Source organism: Plasmodium vinckei, assembly GCF_900681995.1.
Source record: "Plasmodium vinckei vinckei genome assembly, chromosome: PVVCY_09".
NCBI classification, from domain to species: Eukaryota; Apicomplexa; class Aconoidasida; order Haemosporida; family Plasmodiidae; genus Plasmodium; species Plasmodium vinckei.
The window spans coordinates 556,667-575,898 of record NC_051301.1 but is presented as its reverse complement, the minus strand read 5'-3'; the positions used below and the strand labels follow the sequence as shown (position 1 = coordinate 575,898).

General features: G+C 24.2%; 5 protein-coding genes across 5 annotated transcripts; 2 read left to right on the top strand and 3 right to left on the bottom strand.

Moving 5' to 3' along the window:
• Positions 1-331: 331 nt before the first annotated feature.
• Positions 332-4,057, bottom strand: PVVCY_0901650 (insulinase, putative; the record flags this gene model as incomplete). The annotated part of the gene is made up of 1 exon (XM_008626506.2): positions 332-4,057. One exon carries the CDS (start codon positions 4,055-4,057, stop codon positions 332-334), a length of 3,726 nt encoding a protein of 1,241 aa, XP_008624728.2.
• A 1,800-nt stretch (positions 4,058-5,857) lies between these two features.
• PVVCY_0901640 (heat shock protein 90, putative) lies at positions 5,858-8,344 on the top strand (the record flags this gene model as incomplete). The annotated part of the gene is made up of 1 exon (XM_008626505.1): positions 5,858-8,344. One exon carries the CDS (start codon positions 5,858-5,860, stop codon positions 8,342-8,344), a length of 2,487 nt encoding a protein of 828 aa, XP_008624727.1.
• Positions 8,345-8,717: 373 nt separating this feature from the next.
• Positions 8,718-9,650, bottom strand: PVVCY_0901630 (AP-1 complex subunit sigma, putative; the record flags this gene model as incomplete). Its single annotated transcript, XM_037634327.1, has 3 exons — positions 8,718-8,794; positions 9,127-9,383; positions 9,469-9,650. 3 exons carry the CDS (start codon positions 9,648-9,650, stop codon positions 8,718-8,720), a joined length of 516 nt encoding a protein of 171 aa, XP_037490436.1.
• Positions 9,651-10,564: 914 nt separating this feature from the next.
• On the bottom strand, positions 10,565-14,163 carry PVVCY_0901620 (conserved Plasmodium protein, unknown function; the record flags this gene model as incomplete). Its single annotated transcript, XM_008626503.1, has 2 exons — positions 10,565-10,770; positions 10,887-14,163. The coding sequence occupies 2 exons, from the start codon at positions 14,161-14,163 to the stop codon at positions 10,565-10,567; spliced, it is 3,483 nt and encodes a 1,160-aa protein (XP_008624725.1).
• A 1,482-nt stretch (positions 14,164-15,645) lies between these two features.
• PVVCY_0901610 (DNA mismatch repair protein MLH, putative) lies at positions 15,646-18,189 on the top strand (the record flags this gene model as incomplete). Its single annotated transcript, XM_008626502.2, has 1 exon — positions 15,646-18,189. One exon carries the CDS (start codon positions 15,646-15,648, stop codon positions 18,187-18,189), a length of 2,544 nt encoding a protein of 847 aa, XP_008624724.2.
• Between the last annotated feature and the right edge of the window lie 1,043 nt (positions 18,190-19,232).

The following is a 19,232-nucleotide window of genomic DNA, read 5'->3' as shown; positions in this document are numbered from 1 at the left end:
TGATGAGCTGAAAGATTTGTAAAAATTTGATAAACCAAAAATTGGTTCACCATTATTGGGACGGAATTTTTATTTTTATTTTTATTTTTAATTTAAAATTTTTTATTTTCACGTTTATTGGCTAGGTTCGTTCACAGTTACACACAAGCATGCAGCAAATTATGGCTTCTAACAGATTGGAAGCAAAAAAAAAAAAAATAAAAAAATAACACCATAAATAATAATCGAATAGACGGACGGTCAAACGATGGAATGACCGAACAAGAGTGTCGAAATTTCTAAAAAAATAAAAAATGGGTGCACTATTTAAATTGAAAAGAAAGAAGAAAGTTTATCCATCGGATTGTCCAGGATAAGAATCATCTTCAGAACAGAATGAAAAGTCTGATGGGGAGGAAGAACAACATGATTGACTTCCTTGTGAAAAACTTTCTTGACTATCTTGAGATGTAACTTCTGAAGTTGAATAATCCTCATCTGTTTTGTTTTCATTAAATTCATTGTCTATAGAATTATTTGTAGTTGATGAAAAATGAACAGCGGAATTTATATCATAAGTTTGTAATAAATGGAAAAGCTGTGATATTGATAAATTATTAATAAGGCCAAATTTAATTTGCTCTTTTAAACTTGATTTGATTTGTTCTACTTTTTCTGTTGATGTAATAATTGATAATGTTGATCCAGAAATTGCATTATTTTGATCTATTTTAAAGTTCACAATTTTACTAATATATTTTTTACAAACTTTTAAAAGTTGGTTAGATGTAACAGATTCAATATCTACCAACAGATTCTGATAAAAATTTAAATCTAAATTTTTTAAACTTAAATAAACAGTTTGTGAAGCTCTATCTGCTGCAACTTCTTGATTACTAAATATTGTATAGTAAGCACTATTTTTAGCTAGATGTAATTCATCATCTTTCATTTCATGCTCACAATAATGTTCTAAAATTTTTAAAGCCTCTATCAAAGCATTTACAATATCACTAGATCTATAAATACGTAAAGTTATTTCACCTAATATAGGATTATAATTTAAAGCACATTCATATGCATATCCACCTCCTCGAATTGTATTATATAATGGACCTTCTGTCATTGAAAAAAATTCTCTCAAAATTAGTAAGCATGGATATTCATTTGATTTATATCCTGCATCTGTTTTTACTGTTAAATTTAAGTATGACACATCTGTACTTTTTATCCCACATACTACTGCATTGTATACTTTATCATTTGCTACATTCTTTTTAAAATCTTTATTTTCTTTCTCAAATACTATATTTAAATATTCAAACAAATTTTTATGAACACATGTACCGATAGAAATGTATTTTTGGCTTTTTCCAGATGTGCTAGTGTTGTCACAATCTGATTGATGAGTACAACTTTTATTTGGAGACGAGGTAACTTCCTGAGCTTTGCTACACAAATATTTAGAACTTGAACTTTTTGCAAAACTCTCTTGATTTTTTTCAGGATCAAAAATGTCGATATATGGTGATTTTACATGACAATTAATTTTGTCTGAATTAGTAAACCATCTGTCATACCATGAAAAAATATTATTAATTTTAAAAAAATTTGCATCTATAGTTAATACAAAATTCGTTAGTTTAAATAATTGATTTTTCAGCTTATTCAATTTTGATAATAGATCTTGTAAATTATTTTTGTCTTTTATTTTTTGTAAAATCAATTCCTGTTGTCCTATAGAAACAATACCAGCATTACTATTTTGGACATATCTTAAAACATATTCTAAATTTAATATTAAAGTTTTAGGTTGTGTTTTTTTTTGTAATAAATTTTGATACTCTGATTTGAGTATAACTTCTAATCTTTCCAATGATAAGTTTATTTTAAATATAGATAAAAATAGTAGATCAAATAATTTTTCATAATTTTCTACTAATCCAACAATTTGAATACCTAATAAATTTCCTAAACATCCAGATCGAAATGTTTTGGCATTTCCCCCTAAACTATAATTACAATCATAGCTAATACTATATTTTATTAGTTCCTCTAAAAAGTTTTCACATTTTATATTTTTATTGTTTATTTCGACATCTGTTTCAAAAATTAAATAGCTAAACAAAGGTAAATATTTTTTTAATTCATCATCAATATTATTACAATTGATTAACAAATTTAGAGAAACAAAATTGGATTCAATTTGACTTAACTGTACAGGAAATATAACCTTTTTCATGTCTTCATCAATTTTTATTAATAGTTCACCTTTTGAAACTTCAACATTTTTTACATCTTCTTTTGTTGCGTTCTTTTCAACTGATTCAAAATTTCTAAAAACAGTGATTCCATCAATTATTACATTTTTTGCTTTTGAAAAATCAACAATATTTAAAGCATCTTGAGGTGGTTTTTTTTTTACTCCTTCTTTTATTTCATTAATATGCTTTACCATTTCATTTAATTTATCAACTCCATATTTTTCATGTTCTTTTTTTATTAATTCTTTTTCAAAACGCTCGATTTCTTTTGCTCTTTTGTAACTAGGATAGCATCTTACTTCTACATATGGATTATTCAAAAAATAAACTTCAATCAAATTTTTCCAATACATTTCCTTTTCTTCTAATAATGTTAAATATATATTTTTCAAATTTAATGAGTTCTCTAAATCAGTTACACTTTTTCCATAAATAAAATATTTTATAATTAATTCTATTAATAAATATTGTGGAATAGTTTCTAAATCTTTTAAATGTTGTAAATATGATCGAACTATTATATTTTTCAATCTTGTCATATTTAATGGATTATCAAATACTTCTTTAATACATTCTCTTGTTATTTCTCCTACTACTTCCATTTTAGAATTATTTTCATTACTCTCTTTTTTTTCTTCTACTTCATTAATTTCTCGTTTTTCATCATTCTTAGGTTCTTTAAACTTATGGACAACATCATAAATATCTATTACAAAATAATTTTCTTTTAAATCTTCAACTGAAAAATCGAGACTACTACAAAAGGTGTTTTCTTTATCCTCTAATAACTTTTTACTAATAGGGGAAGTAGTTAATTCTGTTAAATAATTACCAATCAATGTAAGAGCTAGCTTAGTTTTAAAATCATTCCATACACACCCTCTCCATGCTAAACTTATTTGCCCATTATTTAAATTATTGCATGGATAATATTTTTTTACAATATGGGATTTTTCTCGTTTTTCTACATTTTCTTTTTTATTCCATGGTCTATTTATATTTTGAATATCTTGAAGAAACATATCTATATCATTTTTTTTTTCAGATATTTTTTTTTCGCTACCTAACGAGTCATCATTTTGCCTTGCTTGTTCAGGATGTAAATTTAAATGATATGTTTCAAATTCATAAATTATATTTAAAATTTGATCATTATCAAAATTTCCAAAAATAATAGCTGCAAAATTATTAAATTTATAAAACTTTTTAAAATATTCTTTGACTCGATTATTATTAGTTTTTCTCAAACCATCTAAAGTACCACCAGTTTCAAATCTATACCCACTTTTTTTATTTGGATATAAATTATTTAATAATGCCCTTTCTGCAATATTGTCACAATCGTTTTCAATAGATTTCATTTCAGAATATACAACACCATTATGACCTCCTTCTGAAAAATGATGAACTTCTGATAAAAACATATTATCTTCTAGTGTTGGATTTAAAATAAAATCTAAATATATTGGCAAAATATTACTAAACCCTTCAATCCCTACTGTTTCAATTGTATAACATGTATGATCAATACTTGTCCATGCATTTGTTCCTTCGGATAAACATTTATATGCTAAAGCATCCAATAAACCTTTATATGGATATTTATAACTTCCTAAAAAAATTAAATGTTCTAAAGTATGAGGTAATCCTTCATCATTTTCTGCTTCCGTCAATAATGTAAAATATCCATATATTTTCGGACTATTTATTTTGTTTAATATTATCCTTAATCCTGACCTTTTTGAATAGTATTCTTCAACACATAACCCATGTTCCAATTCAATTTTATTTATTCTTACATAATCATGTACCATCTTTTTTTCTCTACAAATTGATGTTTATATACTTTTTCTTTACTACTCATATATTTCACTTGTTTAACTTTAGTCTTGCAATTATATTTTTTTTTTTTTTTTTTATTGGCTAGCTATATGCATAGTTTTGTGCAGGCGTACATGTACAAAATGGAAAACAAACAAGCATGAAAATACTATCTTATAATTCCCCTCAAAAAAAATTAAAACTTCGATTTGTTAATAAAAATTTCGTTTAATACAAATATTTTCTACTTATTTGTATTTAAAAATGTTTTTATTTATTTATATTTTTTTTTTCCTTACACGTAGTAAAAATGCTAGCATACCTTTGGGTAATTTAGTGAACGGGTATATACTTGTGCGTACAAAAGAAATAATATAAAATGTAAAAGTATGGAAAATAATAAAGTAAAAGAAATGCACAAAATCAACGAAATAATTGTAAAATAAACATAAATAAGGTATTATTTTTAAATGTTCTTAATTTTTTAGTTCCATTTTATATTAGTTTTTTTTTTTTTTTGGAAATATATATATTCATGTTGTTTTTTAATTGTATACTTGCACACATATATATCTAGTATATAACTTAAGGAAAATAAAAAATAATTTTTTTTTAACAATTTTAAATATAGCTATTTTATTTTTTTATTTTGTTAAGGAAGTCAGGAAGTTAATATGACACACCATAGCAAATGATCATATGTTTTATATATGTATAAGGATAGGTATACATTGTTTTTAGTCAAACAATAAGAAACATACAAATAGTACGTTATGTATATATATTTACTTTTTTAAAGGGAAAATATTTTATTATTATGCCCTTTTAGGGTACCAAAAATGTATGAACATGGTCATGTAAATATGGTCTTGTTAATATATAAGTTGTACAACTTTTAAAGAACATTTTTTTAGTTTGAAAAAAAGGAATAAATGAGAAGGGTGTGAGAGTATATACATATTTACACCTAAATTGTATTCCGCCATTCTGTCAGTTTGGTATACTTATTTTCATTTTATTTCACTTTTATTTTTTAAGCAGAACTTGGATAATGTAAGAATAAAAATGGTGTTATTAAATAGGCCAAAATGGATGTTAAAAAATAGCTTAATAAAATATACATTTTTTTTATGATTAAAATGCACAATTTTATAAATGTGCTAAAATAAACACATACAAGTAAGTATGACAATTCTAATGTTATTTATTTTTTCATTTTTCGAAAATGAGCATAATAAAATATGCAATAGAAAAAAAAAAATAAATCGACATCATTTATTTTTTCCTACATTTAAGGGGCCGTATCCATACTAATAACACCAATATACATTCTTAAAAAAAAAAAAAAAAAAAAAAAAAAATATACAAAAATATTTTGAAAATAATGGATGAAAATGTTATACTTTGAATAAAGAGAAAAGTATCCATATTTTTTTTTTTTTACTTTTTTTAATAAATATAAAAATCAAATTGTTTTATATAGCATTTTGAAAGTTGGCAATTTAAACATTTTTTTTGGATTAGCATATGAAATAGTTGCCTTAAAAAATGCATAAAATATGATATATAATTATTTGTAATTTTTTTTATACATAAACTTATTTTTATTATTTAATAATATTTCTCTTTTTTAAAAAGTAACACATATTGTGGGAAATATTTTCCAAAATTACCAAACAAATTTGTATATAAAATATTTGAAAATAAGTTTGAGTTCACGATAATTATAAGACTGTGTTGTGTACGTTTGAAAGAATTATTATTTAATTTTTTTTTTTTTTTTTGAAAATAAAATGAGTTTGTCAAAATTGTCAAGGGCATCTTTACAATTAATTAAAGGGTCATCTATTTTAGAAAATCATGGACGAAATAAATTTGGAACATCTCAATTGGCTAGATGTATAAATACAAAATGTATTCTTAATAAAAGTGTATGGAATGGGAAAAAGAAGAATCAATATAATTTAGAAGTAAACCGATTATTTAGTACATCTGAAAATTATGAATTTAAAGCAGAGACAAAAAAATTATTACAAATAGTTGCTCATTCTTTATATACAGATAAAGAAGTTTTTATAAGAGAACTTATAAGTAATTCTTCTGATGCTATTGAAAAACTTCGATTTACACAAACTGCATCTATAAAAGATGTAGATTCAAATAATAAAACAGAAGGTGATACCATAGAAAATAAAGAACCACCATTTTATATTAAAGTTTCTACAAATGATAAAGATAAATTATTTATAATTGAAGATAATGGAATAGGTATGAATAAAACAGAAGTTATAGAAAATTTAGGAACTATTGCTAAAAGTGGGTCTCAACATTTTATTAACGCTTTAAAAGAAAAAGGAGAATTAAATAAAAATTCACAAGCAACTGATATTATTGGACAATTTGGTGTTGGATTTTATTCTACATTTGTTGTCTCAGATTTTGTAGAAGTGTTTACTAAATCACATGAAGATGGCTCGATAGGATATCATTGGAAATCTGATGGTAATGGTACATTCACTTTAACAGAAGATAATAGTATAGAGAGGGGGACAAAAATTGTTTGCCATCTTAAAGAGGCTTGCTCTGATTTTTCAAATATAAATAAGGTTCAAACTATTGTAGAAAAGTTTTCTTCCTTCATTAACTTCCCCGTATACATCTTGAATAAGAAGCAGGTGCCCAGTGAGCCCAAGCAAGCTAGCGATACTAACGAGACTAGCGAAGTTAATAAAACTAGCGAAGTAGAAAAGAGTGAGGAGGTCGAGGAAATCCTGATAAATAGTCAGAAACCCCTTTGGTGTAAAGATGAAGTATCAGAAGAAGAACATAAGAAGTTTTTTAATTTTTTAAATAAAAATAAAAGTTACAATGATGATAATAAAAGTTATTTATATAAACTATTATACAAAACAGATGCACCAATGTCAATAAAGAGTGTTTTTTATATTCCTGAAGAAGCACCTTCACGACTTTTTCAACAAAACTATGATATAGATGTATCATTATATTGTAAAAAAGTATTAGTAAAAAAATGTGCTGATAATATTATTCCAAAATGGTTGCATTTTGTAAAGGGAGTAATAGATTGTGAGGATATGCCATTAAATATAAGTCGTGAGTCAATGCAAGACAGTACATTAATGAGTAAGTTATCACGTATTGTTGTTACAAAAATTTTAAAAACATTAGAAAAGGAAGCTAGTATTGATGAAGATAAGTATTTAAGATTCTATAAAAATTTTAGTTACAATTTAAAAGAAGGAATATTAGAAGATTCAACAAAAAATATGTATAAAAATGTTATGATGAATCTGTTACGATTTTATTCTGTAAATCAAAAAAAATATATTTCTCTTAATGAATATGTAAAAAATTTTAAAGAAACACAAAAAAATATTTATTATTTTTCTGCTAATGATATAAATATAGCTTTATCTTCACCATATATGGAATCATTTAAAAATAAACAAGTTGATGTATTATTATTGTTTGAAGAAATAGATGAGTTTGTTCTTATGAATTTACAATCTTATAACAATTCAAAGTTTGTTTCTATTGATTCATCTCAAAAGGAAGATCTTGATGAAATAATTTTAAATAACGATAATGGCAATATGACTAGTGATAGTAACAATGAAAATAATAACAGTTCTGGTGGTAGTAATAAAATAGTGTTTACTCAAGATCAAAAAGTTGAATTAGAAAAATATATTAAACAAGTTTTAGGCCCTAAATGTTCGGATGTAAAATTTTCAGAACGTTTATGTTCTTCTCCTGCTGTTGTTACAGGTTTTCTTTCCCCAACATTACGTAAAGTTATGAAAGCGACTATGAAAAATTCAGATATGCATGAAAATATGTTACAAAATTTACCAGCCACATTAGAAATAAATCCTACACATACTATTATTACTTCTATATATCATTTAAAAAATACAAATAATCAAGTTGCAAAATTATTAGTCGAGCAACTTTATGATAATGCATGTATAGCTGCTGGAATTTTAGAAGACCCTCGTTCCCTTTTAACAAAATTAAATGAATTACTTTTATTGACAGCTAGATATGCATATCATTATGAAAAAAAAACTGATGAACCTTCAAATTCGACAAATAAATCAGACAGAAGTACCATTAATGATGGTGAAAATGGTAGCGATATAGATAATACAATAAATTCTAATGAAATGGGAATTAATCCCAATGCCGAACAAGCTGAACAAGTTGAACAAGCTGAAGAACATGATGATAGTACACTAAAGGAGGCACATAAAATATAATTTATTCTCTATTTTTTTCAACAGTTTCTTTTTATTTGGTGAAAGAAGCCCTTTTTCATGTTCCCTCCTCCACTTTGTTTTATTCGGTACCCCAATACACAAGCATGTGCAGGGTTTCCTATTTGTGCATTTCACTACGTTGTTTTATTACTCTATTTGCTGCTTTATTTTGCTGATTTATTTTTTTAATTTTTATTTTACATATTTATGTGTTGGTGAAGCATTTTGAATGCAACCAAATTATAAAGTTTAAAAAAAAAAAAAACTTTTAACAAATTAGTATATCTTTTTATTAAAAAAAAATAAAGAAAATGGAAGAGAAGCATATGAATGTGAAGAGATGGAATGAGGTCGGTTCATCCAATGGGTTTAATTATACTTGACTAAATGTATGCTCTTGTTTGTTTTTTCGAAACGTGTTGAAAAAATTCGAATTTTTTATTAGTTTTCCTACATGTAGGTTTGTACATAAAAAAAAATAAATAATTAATTAAAACAGGATAATATAAACTATCGAGCATGCTATTATTACATGCTTATGTAATAAAAAACAAAAAAGAGAGTGCGCATGCATATGATAAGGTAGAAAAAAGTAGAAAGATGTAAGGAGTAGGTAGAAAGAAAATCTGATGTGTTTAAACTATCCTCGTAAAGGCATTTTTAGTAAACAAGTATGGAGATCACATTTTTATAAGAAAAGAAAATATAAGTAGACGAAATAAATGAACTTATAGATGCATACGTAGTTTGAAATTATATTAGAGAGCCCAATTTTTTATTACTTTTATTATCTTCCATCAATGAATCTTGTGCTGCTACAACACGTAATATAATTTTTTTACTGCTTTCTTGTAATTCTCCCGATACTAATATTTCATCAAGTAAATAATAAGCTTTATGGAAATTAAAAATTAAATCTAATTCACAAACATTACCAAAATATTTATCTAACACTTCAACATAGTGATGTATAATTTCGAGGGTAATTAACTCATTGTCGCCCTTGTCAATGCAAAGGATGAAAAAGAGACTAGCATATCTGCATAAAGGAAAAAAATGTCATTTTTACTTCACACTCATGATGCAGTAATGGTATGCATGAAAATGAAAGTATGGATGCAAACCTTTTGAATACGAGCTTGTATTCCTTCCATTCCACAAAATTACATAACTTTGGGGTTCTGTTTAATGTAATTTGCGATGTTTCTCGGATTATTTTTGCCTTTTCTTTTTGAGATAAGGGCATATACCATTTTGCAAGCCTCGTTTTGCCTTGACGGCTTATAAGCAAAACAAAATGTATCATACTTTTATTAACTAAAAAAAAAAAAACATAAAAATAGAAGAAAATAAATATGCATGGAATAAATATGTATACCCGCTAATTTACTTTCCCCTTTTTTAATCGCAAAAGGTACATTAAAAAATTAGAAATAAAAAAATAATAAAAGTAAAAAAACAAAATTTATATACCATCCTTAATAATAAGTTATAAAAAATGTTTTATTTTTCCATTTTATTTTATTTTATTATTTTTTTTTTTTTTGCGTATACTATAAAACGTAAAAAAACATACCTTTAAGTTTTATTTCAAACTTTACGCCTATTTATATTCACCTAGATAAATAAGTATAGGAGTGTATTTTAATAGCACCTATTTCTTGCTTATTTTTTTTTTAATTTTATTTTATTTTTTTGCATTTTTATTTGAAAAATTTTGTGTAGCCCTAATATCACTTTTTCCAACATTCTCAATATCAAAAAAATATATATTTACATGCTTCTAAAAATTTTTAAAACTAATTTTCTTTTTATTATAAATTATGACTTTTACATATAATACTCTCTTTGGCTTGCTTATTTAAATTGTCAAAACTTATATATAGTATAGACAAAGTTAGGTGAAAATATTAAGAAAAAAAAAAAAAAAAAATATGCAACTTCAAAGTAGCAAACTCACTAAAAAGTATATTTTTTATCAATGATATTGAAACAAAATTAATGAATTAAATAATATGAAAAAATTGTTTAAAGAAAAATACGACATTATATATGTGTATTATCAATGTGTTTAAACACAAATGTAGTTCGATTTTTTAGTTCTCTTTTTGGAGTACCATATTTAATATTAAAAAAAAATATTAACATTTCTTTGGAAAATGAAATATTTTTAAATCATGCATAATCAAATTAATTGGATAAAATTAAAAATATAAAAAATTAGGTATCCCCAAAAATTCTTTGAACCCACTTATTCGGGTCAATCCGTTCTAGACTTGTAAGTTGGCAAATATTATCATGCTTGTCATTTTCATCTACACCCCTTGTTTCATTTTTTTCAACATTCTTTGCATTGGTTAAACTTACTGATTTGATTTTTAAATAATTTCCGCCCCCTGATCCAGCCCTCTTTTTGAGATATGCTCCTGGAAAAGTAATGAAAACAGTGAAAACGATAAAAACAAATGAAATAAAAATTGCAAAATCGATGAAATACATTCACAATATAACAAAGTGTACAAACTTAAATTTTAATATTTACCATTATAAGTTTTAAGAGATAATTCTCTTGAGTTTTTTTTCTTTATTTCCATTTCTGTGTCAGTATAATTAGTTGTATTTATTTTTTCTTTGTCAATCGAATTTTGTATTTTGCCCTTTTCATGGGATGTGCTTCTCAAGCATGCCTCTGTTTTCTTTCCCCCTTCATCTTTACTCGTTATTGACTTTAAATTAGCTTTTACTCTAAGTTTATTATTATTACTATTTTTCTTTAATTCTATTTTTTCGTCTTCTTTAATTTCTTTTGATTTTTCAGACTCATCATTAGGTGAATCAGTTAATATGTCTTTCTCTTTTTCATTTGTTTTATGTTTTGACAAAGATCTAACTTTAGATTTTACTTCTACTTTTTCTGATTCACCATCTGTGTCATTTTCAATTTCATTTTTTTCATTATTATTATGGTCAGATTTGGAAGGAATATTATTTTTTGTTTTTTTTTCATTTGTTTTATGTTTTAAATGATCAAAATTATTATGCACACTCTCTGATTTGCTAACATTTTTAGCATTTTCTTTAAATTGTTGAATGTTTTTTTTTAATATACTTAACTTGGTTAATCTATTTTTATAAGAAATTGATCGAAGTCTTTCCATTCTTTGCTTCTCTTTTTTTAAATATGAAAGAGATTCATCCGAACTACCATCTTCTGTATGTACAAAAGAAAAAACATAATCCGATTCCTCAATTAATTTTTTTTTTAATTTATTTTGACTAACCTTATTCAATGATAGAACTTCATTAGACATGTATTTTTTATTTTTTATAGAATCAGAAAAGTTGTTCTCTTTTTCTGAAACATTTTTAGGTAGATTAAAATCAGAGGATGTACTAACATTGTCTCTACTTTTTTTATTCACAAAATTATTTATCCTAAACAAACTACTAACATCAGTATCACTACTTTCATTGCTGGTATATCCACCATATTGTATTTCTTTCAATTCATATAAACTATTTTGTATTTTATGTTTTATAAAATTTTTATTTTTTAATAATCTTGTAAAAGTATTTTTAAAATTTCTTTCTTTTTCCATATTAATCTGTTTATTTATAAATAACTTATTTAATAATAGGTTGTTAATAATTTTAGATTTTTCATTCTTATCTTTTTTCTTTTCATTTTTATTGGGACTATTAATATGATTGCTTAGTTCGTTTCTAATGTTTTTTCTTAAAATTGTATTATCACTATTTGGTGAGTTAAAACTAGCTTTTTTTAAAATATCAGACTTATTTATAGGTTTAAAGAATATAGGCATTTTTTTTGTCATAGTAGAAAAAGCATATGGCTCTTTTTTCTTTTCATTTTTAAATAAATAATTAGCAAAGTTTGTTGTATTTTGCTTATAATTCCCTTTTCCTATATCTTTATTTATCATATATTTGAGTAGAACATTTTTTTGCAAATATGGTGATGCATGAGAATTTTTTTCAAATTTGTTGATTACTTTAAACAGATTGGTATTAACATTATTTGTCCCTTTTGGAATTGCATTTATTATATTATATGGTATTCCTAATTTTAGAGATTTATTATAATCAATTATATTTTGAACCATATCAATTTTTTTTTCTTCTACATTTTTTGAAATATTTTCATTTGAAAAATTAGCAGAATCATTTTCTTCACTACATGTTTGACTATTTTGACAACTATCATCTGTACTTGTATTACTATTGTTTGATTCATTAGGGGTTTTATAAGAAATATTATATACTATTTCTTGATCCCTTTTAATTTTATCTTTAGATGTAGAACCCTCTTTAGACACCTTCCCTTTTTCCAGGTTATTCATAATGCCCTTTTTTACAGCAGATTTCAATTTGTTCGTATTACTATTTTCTCTATTTTTATGTAAACACTTTTTGTTAAAAATGTTAATAATTAGTTCTACATCTGAATCAGCATTATCTGAATTGTTTTTATTATTTTGTTTTTCGAAGTCATCTTTATTGGTTTGTACTTGTACATCTTTAACTATTTTTTTTTTTTTTATAAATTTTAAAATATTTTTTTTTTTTTTTTCATCTTCATCATTTATTTCTTTATTATTTTTAAATTTAAAAGTTTTTAATACCGCTTTTTTGTTAGAAGTATCGATAACAGATATTTGAGCCACACCTTTGTCACTATTTATTATTCCATTTTTATTTTCATTATTTGACAAACTATTTGTAGTAATATCGTTGAGTAAGTTAACTCGTCTTCTTTGTAATTTATCACGTATATCCTCTTGATTAATAATAACATTTTCTCCTTTTTCATTTTTATTTATAATAAGCATTTTTTGTTCTTTTAATACCTTTAAAGTTTTTAATTCATTTTCAGTTTTATTATTCATATTCTTTGAAACATGAATATTTTTATATGAATTTAAAATTGCATTTTCAAAATTGTTATTTTTTCCATGCACATTTATTAGATTAACTTTATTTGGATTTGCAATTTCTATCATGTTTCCATTTTTTTCTGCTTCAAAATAATCTAGCATTTTATTTCGAATTATATTATTATTACTTAAGTTAGTTTTCAAATAATTATGTATACTTTTTCGTTCTTCAACATCGAAAAGTAATTTTTCTTTTATCTCAATCACAGGGTCTTTAGAAAAAGAAGTTGTATCGCCTTCATTTGTTTTGCTCTGATCATTTTTGTCTGCCACTTCTTTTTCTTCTGATTTGTTTTTTACAATATCATCACTAGACACACGATGTTGTAATTCGGGGTATAAAATATATAAGGGAGATTTTTTTATATATGGGGGTATAATAATATTAGCACTATCTTCAAATTTAATAGAATTTAAAACAGTTTTTAATTTATTAGTTTGAAAATTATTTTGGATACTATGAATAGCTGTATTATAAGACTTATCATTCCTCATAATCTTATCATAAAACATAGTATTTGAAAATTCTTCTTGCATATAATTTTCTTGAACTTTATTTAATGGTATTTTTTCATTATTCCTTGTAATGTTATATATACCTGTTTCGTTGTAATTGTTTAATTTTGTTCTACTAATATAATCATCAGGGATATTATAGGGATTATAATATTTTCCAAAACTGACTGCATTTTCTCTTTTTTCAACATCACTATAATAATTCCTTTGGTCTGTATTTACTTTAGTTTCACTTGCTAACAAATTCTTGTAATTTTTTAAAATATTTGAAGAACATGCTAAATTCTCCTTTATGTTATTACATGATCTGTTCCTAGTAATTTCGAATTTGCTTTTTGCACTTGACATTATGCAATGGCTTTTTTTTTTTTTTCAAATTATTATTAACAAGTCATGCTATAGTTCGCCTTTTTTATGAACAATATAGCCAAATATTAAAAAAAAATAAAATTCAAATTGTAAAATATATGACTTGCATATATTCAAATTAGTTTTACCTGTACAGACAGGCTGATTAGTATGCCATTAAATTTTAATCAATTTATTACTGTTAAATTGTAAAAAAAATGCAACCTTGAAGAGGGCCTATCTTGTTTTTATTTTGTTCAAACGCATAATTAAAAATAGTGATATAAATAACTGCATGAATAAAAAACGGAAAAAAACATTATGATAAAATAAATACCATACCAAATATATATGTATGCCTGTTTTATTTTCCTAAGTTATATATTTCCTATTCATTTTATTATCACAAAGGATAGACAACACACACAGGTATTATATCCATATATATCTATACAAAAAATGTACAAAAAATCGAATTACATCAATCTTTTGCATACACAAAAAAATAAGCGTAGACGAAAGTTTTATAAAAATTGAATTGAATAATAAGTAACAAAAAAAAATCAAATGTTTTTAAAATTTATATCACATTATATAGTTAACTTTTAATGTGTTTATATGATCAGCGTATTACTCACCATTACACATTAATAATGCATAAATTAGTTTATGTATATATACAAATAATAAAATCAAACGAATTCAATGGATTTAACTAAGAAAATTTCCATACTAAAAAAAAATATAATAATAACTTCTTATGCAAATTTTTGCATACTAAAAAAAATGCATACTAACATGATATATGGATATTATGTATCCCCATTTTTTTGATGTGTATGTAAAAATAAAAAAAAGTGGTAATTTTTGAATGTTTATATTTTTCATTTATCACTTTTTTCATTTTTTTCGCTTTTTAAATTTTAATATATTTTTTAAGTGCATGTATTTATAGGGAGCAAAAGAAAAAGTGATATGATACACATATAATGCGCAGGTGTGGAATAAAAAGAGTGATATTATTCCTTGAAAATGTTATGAAAAATTGTTAATTTTCAAGCATGATAAATGAAAATAAGCAAGCAAAATTAAGAAAAAACATGTTAAAAGCATGTGAAATAATGAATATGTAAATAAAAAACTATTCTTTTTCTCATTTAAACAGTAATTACACAAATGTAAATGTATTGTATAAAAATAAAGGATGTTCATGTCTAAGCACACATATTGATTTTGCATTTGATGAAAGGAAATATGAATATTCAAAAAAAGGGATAATATATATTCTCTACAAGTTTTATCATATAATTATTGCAAACAAAATTACATCAATTTCTAATGGTGCTTTTTTTTTCATTTTTCACTTTTTTTACATTTTCTTACTAGTTCATGTACATCATAAGGTTGGGTGGGTAGAATAGTAGTGAACCATCAAGTATTAACTAGTTTGAATTATAATTTTCCAATGTTGTGTTTAACAAAATGAGCGATATAAAAGATAATAAAATAAATAGGGAAGAAAATGAAAGAAGAATAATAAAACTTTGTAAAGAAGATATTAATAGGATAGCAGCAGGAGAAGTTATAATTAGGCCATGTAATGCATTAAAAGAATTAGTTGAAAATAGTTTAGATGCAAACTCAACGAATATAAGTGTACAACTAAATAAAGGTGGATTAAAATCAGTTCAAATAATAGATAATGGGGATGGTATACATAAAGATGATTTATATATAGTTTGTGAAAGATTTACAACAAGTAAAATTAGCAGTCATAAAGATATAAGAAGTATAAAAACTTTTGGATTTAGAGGAGAAGCATTAGCTTCAATTTCTCATGTTTCTTATTTAACGATTACTACAAAAAAAAGAAAATCTTTATCTTGTTATACATGCTCATATAAAGATGGTAAGCCAACACAAAAAGAACCAACTGCTTGTTCAGGAAAAGATGGAACAATAATCCGATTTGATGATTTATTTTATAATATGAAAACAAGATTAAAAACGTTAAATCATAATGATGAATATAATAAATGTTTAGATGTTTTACAAAAATATTCCATACATTATCCGCATGTTACTTTTACATGTAAAAAGTGGCTTAGCAATGTCGTTGATTTGAGCACGTATAATGCTGGCAAAGGAATTGGAGGAATCGGAGGAATATATATTGTAAAAAATAAACTTAAAGAAGATTTTAGTGATGTTATTTCTGGGGTAGAGAATGAAGAAGACAATCAAACAGATTGTAAAAAAATCAATGAAAAAATGAATGAAAAAATGAATGAAAAGGGATACAGCGAATTCGACCAAAAAATATTAGACAAAGAAAAAGAGCTAGATAAAAATTATGCAAAATATCTTAATAATACAAAAACAATTATACAAAAAATATATGGTAGAAATGTTTCAAAAGAATTAATACCAATATATGTAAATGAAAAAATTCCAACTTTTTTTAAATGCTACGGTTTAATAAGTACACCATCTTATATTGCAAAAAAAAGTTCATATATATTTTTTATTAATGACCGATTAGTAGAATCAAATATATTAAAAAGAGCATGTGAAAATCAATATAATAATTTTTTAGGGAAAGGAAATTATCCATGGGTTTATTTAGCACTCCGATTAAAATATGACATTGTTGATATTAATGTACATCCAACTAAGAAAGAAGTTCATTTCTTATATCAAGATGAAATTGCTACATTAATATCTAAAAAAATCGAAGAGGTTTTAAAAAATATAAATAATATGAGAAGTTATAATGCCCCAACTGTTAATTTAATGCAAACTAAGTTTGATCTAAGTACTGGAAAAATAGACATTAAAAAAGAAAACATAAATAATAGTATAGATGAAAAAAGTGGAGTAAAAAAACCGATAGATACAAAACGAGTAAGAACAGATTATAAACAAATAACATTAACAAATTATTTTATTAAAAAAAATGATAAAGATAAAAAAGAAATAACATTATATGAGGATAATGAATATGAAGTATTTCAATTAGAAGCTCCCAAAGCAGCTTTATATAATGTCAGTCAAGACAAACATATTAGCAACTTATGTTATGATAGGAAATATCCTTGTGAGTGTGATGAAATTACTAGTATTAAAAAATTAAGAAAAATATGTGAAGAAAAAGAAAAAAAAGAATTAACAGATTGTTTAAAAAATTCGATATATGTTGGACCAGTTGATAATATTCATAGCTTAATACAATATAAAGAAAAATTATTAATGATAAAAATGCCATTAATTGTAAAAGAAATTATATACCAATCTATACTTAATAGGATAGGGAAAATACCTTCATTTAAATTTGATCCCCCTATTCCTTTATATGATCTTTTATTAGTTGCTTTAAATAATTCCTATTCTGGTTTTTTTGAAAATCCAAAATATGCAAATAAAAATGTAGAAAGAGTTTGTAATGAAATTGAACAAGTATTTTATTCCTATGAAGAAATGTATGCTGATTATTTTTCTCTTGTAATTGAAGATGGGCATATTGTTACTTTTCCATCATGTTGTGGTGAATATTTTCCAGGACAAGAATTTTTACCATTATTATTTTTACGACTAGCTACTCAAATAGATTATGAAAAAGAAATTAATTGCATAAATGGAATATGCTACTTACTAGCTAACTTTTATTCTAAAATTACTTTAACTTCAGATACGGAATGGGCATATCAAGATGAGTTGAAAATGATAAAGGAACGTGAAATTGCTATGCTACAAAATTTAAAAAAAGGAAAAAATTCTGAACAAACAAAAGGAAACATACAAAATGATAATCCTAATTTTGATAGTATACTTGGAGATGAAACTGTTATAGATGTTAATAAACATTTACCAGTTTCAAAAAATATTAATTTAGTTTTTGAAAAATATTTTTTTCCAATGATTCAGTTAAATAACTCTATGAAAATACCAAACATATTTTCAACCAATGGATATATAATTGAATTAACTTCCCTCAACCAATTATACAAAATTTTTGAAAGATGCTAGCCAATTCGGTCGTCTTATACGAACATGTGATAATGCAAAACGCATATTGCTCCACACTTTTTTACACAATTTTACACCATTTTATATATCCATTTTTTTTTATTTTTTTGTAAATATTCATTTTATTATTAAAAGTATATACTTATGCCTATGCATAGTTATGCTGGAAAACCTTTAACAATATTAAATTATCTTTTGAAATAAAAGTTTACAATTTTTTTGTTACTTGTTTAATTAGAAAAGAAGAAGAAATGGGAAATCCCAATTCGATATAAACAACCATATATTTTACAATATATAAAAATTTTTAAAGAGTAGTATATATTAGATAGTGTACACAAATAATAATAGATAAAGCCTTATATTTGTATAAGTTGTTTTACTGCATTATTTTGTTTCACCAAATGCTTTAGAGGAGTATTGTTTTACTGCATTATTTTGTTTCACCAAATACTTTAGAGGAATATTGTTTTACTGCATTATTTTGTATGTGTATAGGTATGTATGCAATTAACCCTTTTTCCTACAATATGCTTGTGCTTATATATGATAAATAATAAGCATATCAGCATATTAGTTGCACTTATAGTAAAAAAATATATTTTTAATAAGCCAAGTATAGTATATAGTTCAAATTAAACAAATTGACGGACAAAACTAATCGAATTTAGATAATGAAAGGGGGAGGTGAACTATGAAAAAAATCGTCCGTCTATGGATTTTATATTTAATATTATATCTTATGCGTGTAATGATATAGAAAAAAATAGTAATACCCCCAAATTCTATAAAAAATTATCATAATTCAAAATAAAATTTAAAAAAAAATAAAATTGAAAAATACTAACAATGGTGATAATATGAATATATGGGGTGATAAAAAAATGGGTTCGAATTTTTTTATTTTTTTTTTCATAAAATATTCATTTTAAAATTTATTAACTTAACATAAGTATAGGATGCATACATTTAAAAATTGTTATTTATTATTTATGTATATTTGTTGATTTTGTGCTTTCAATATTATTTCACGTCACTATATA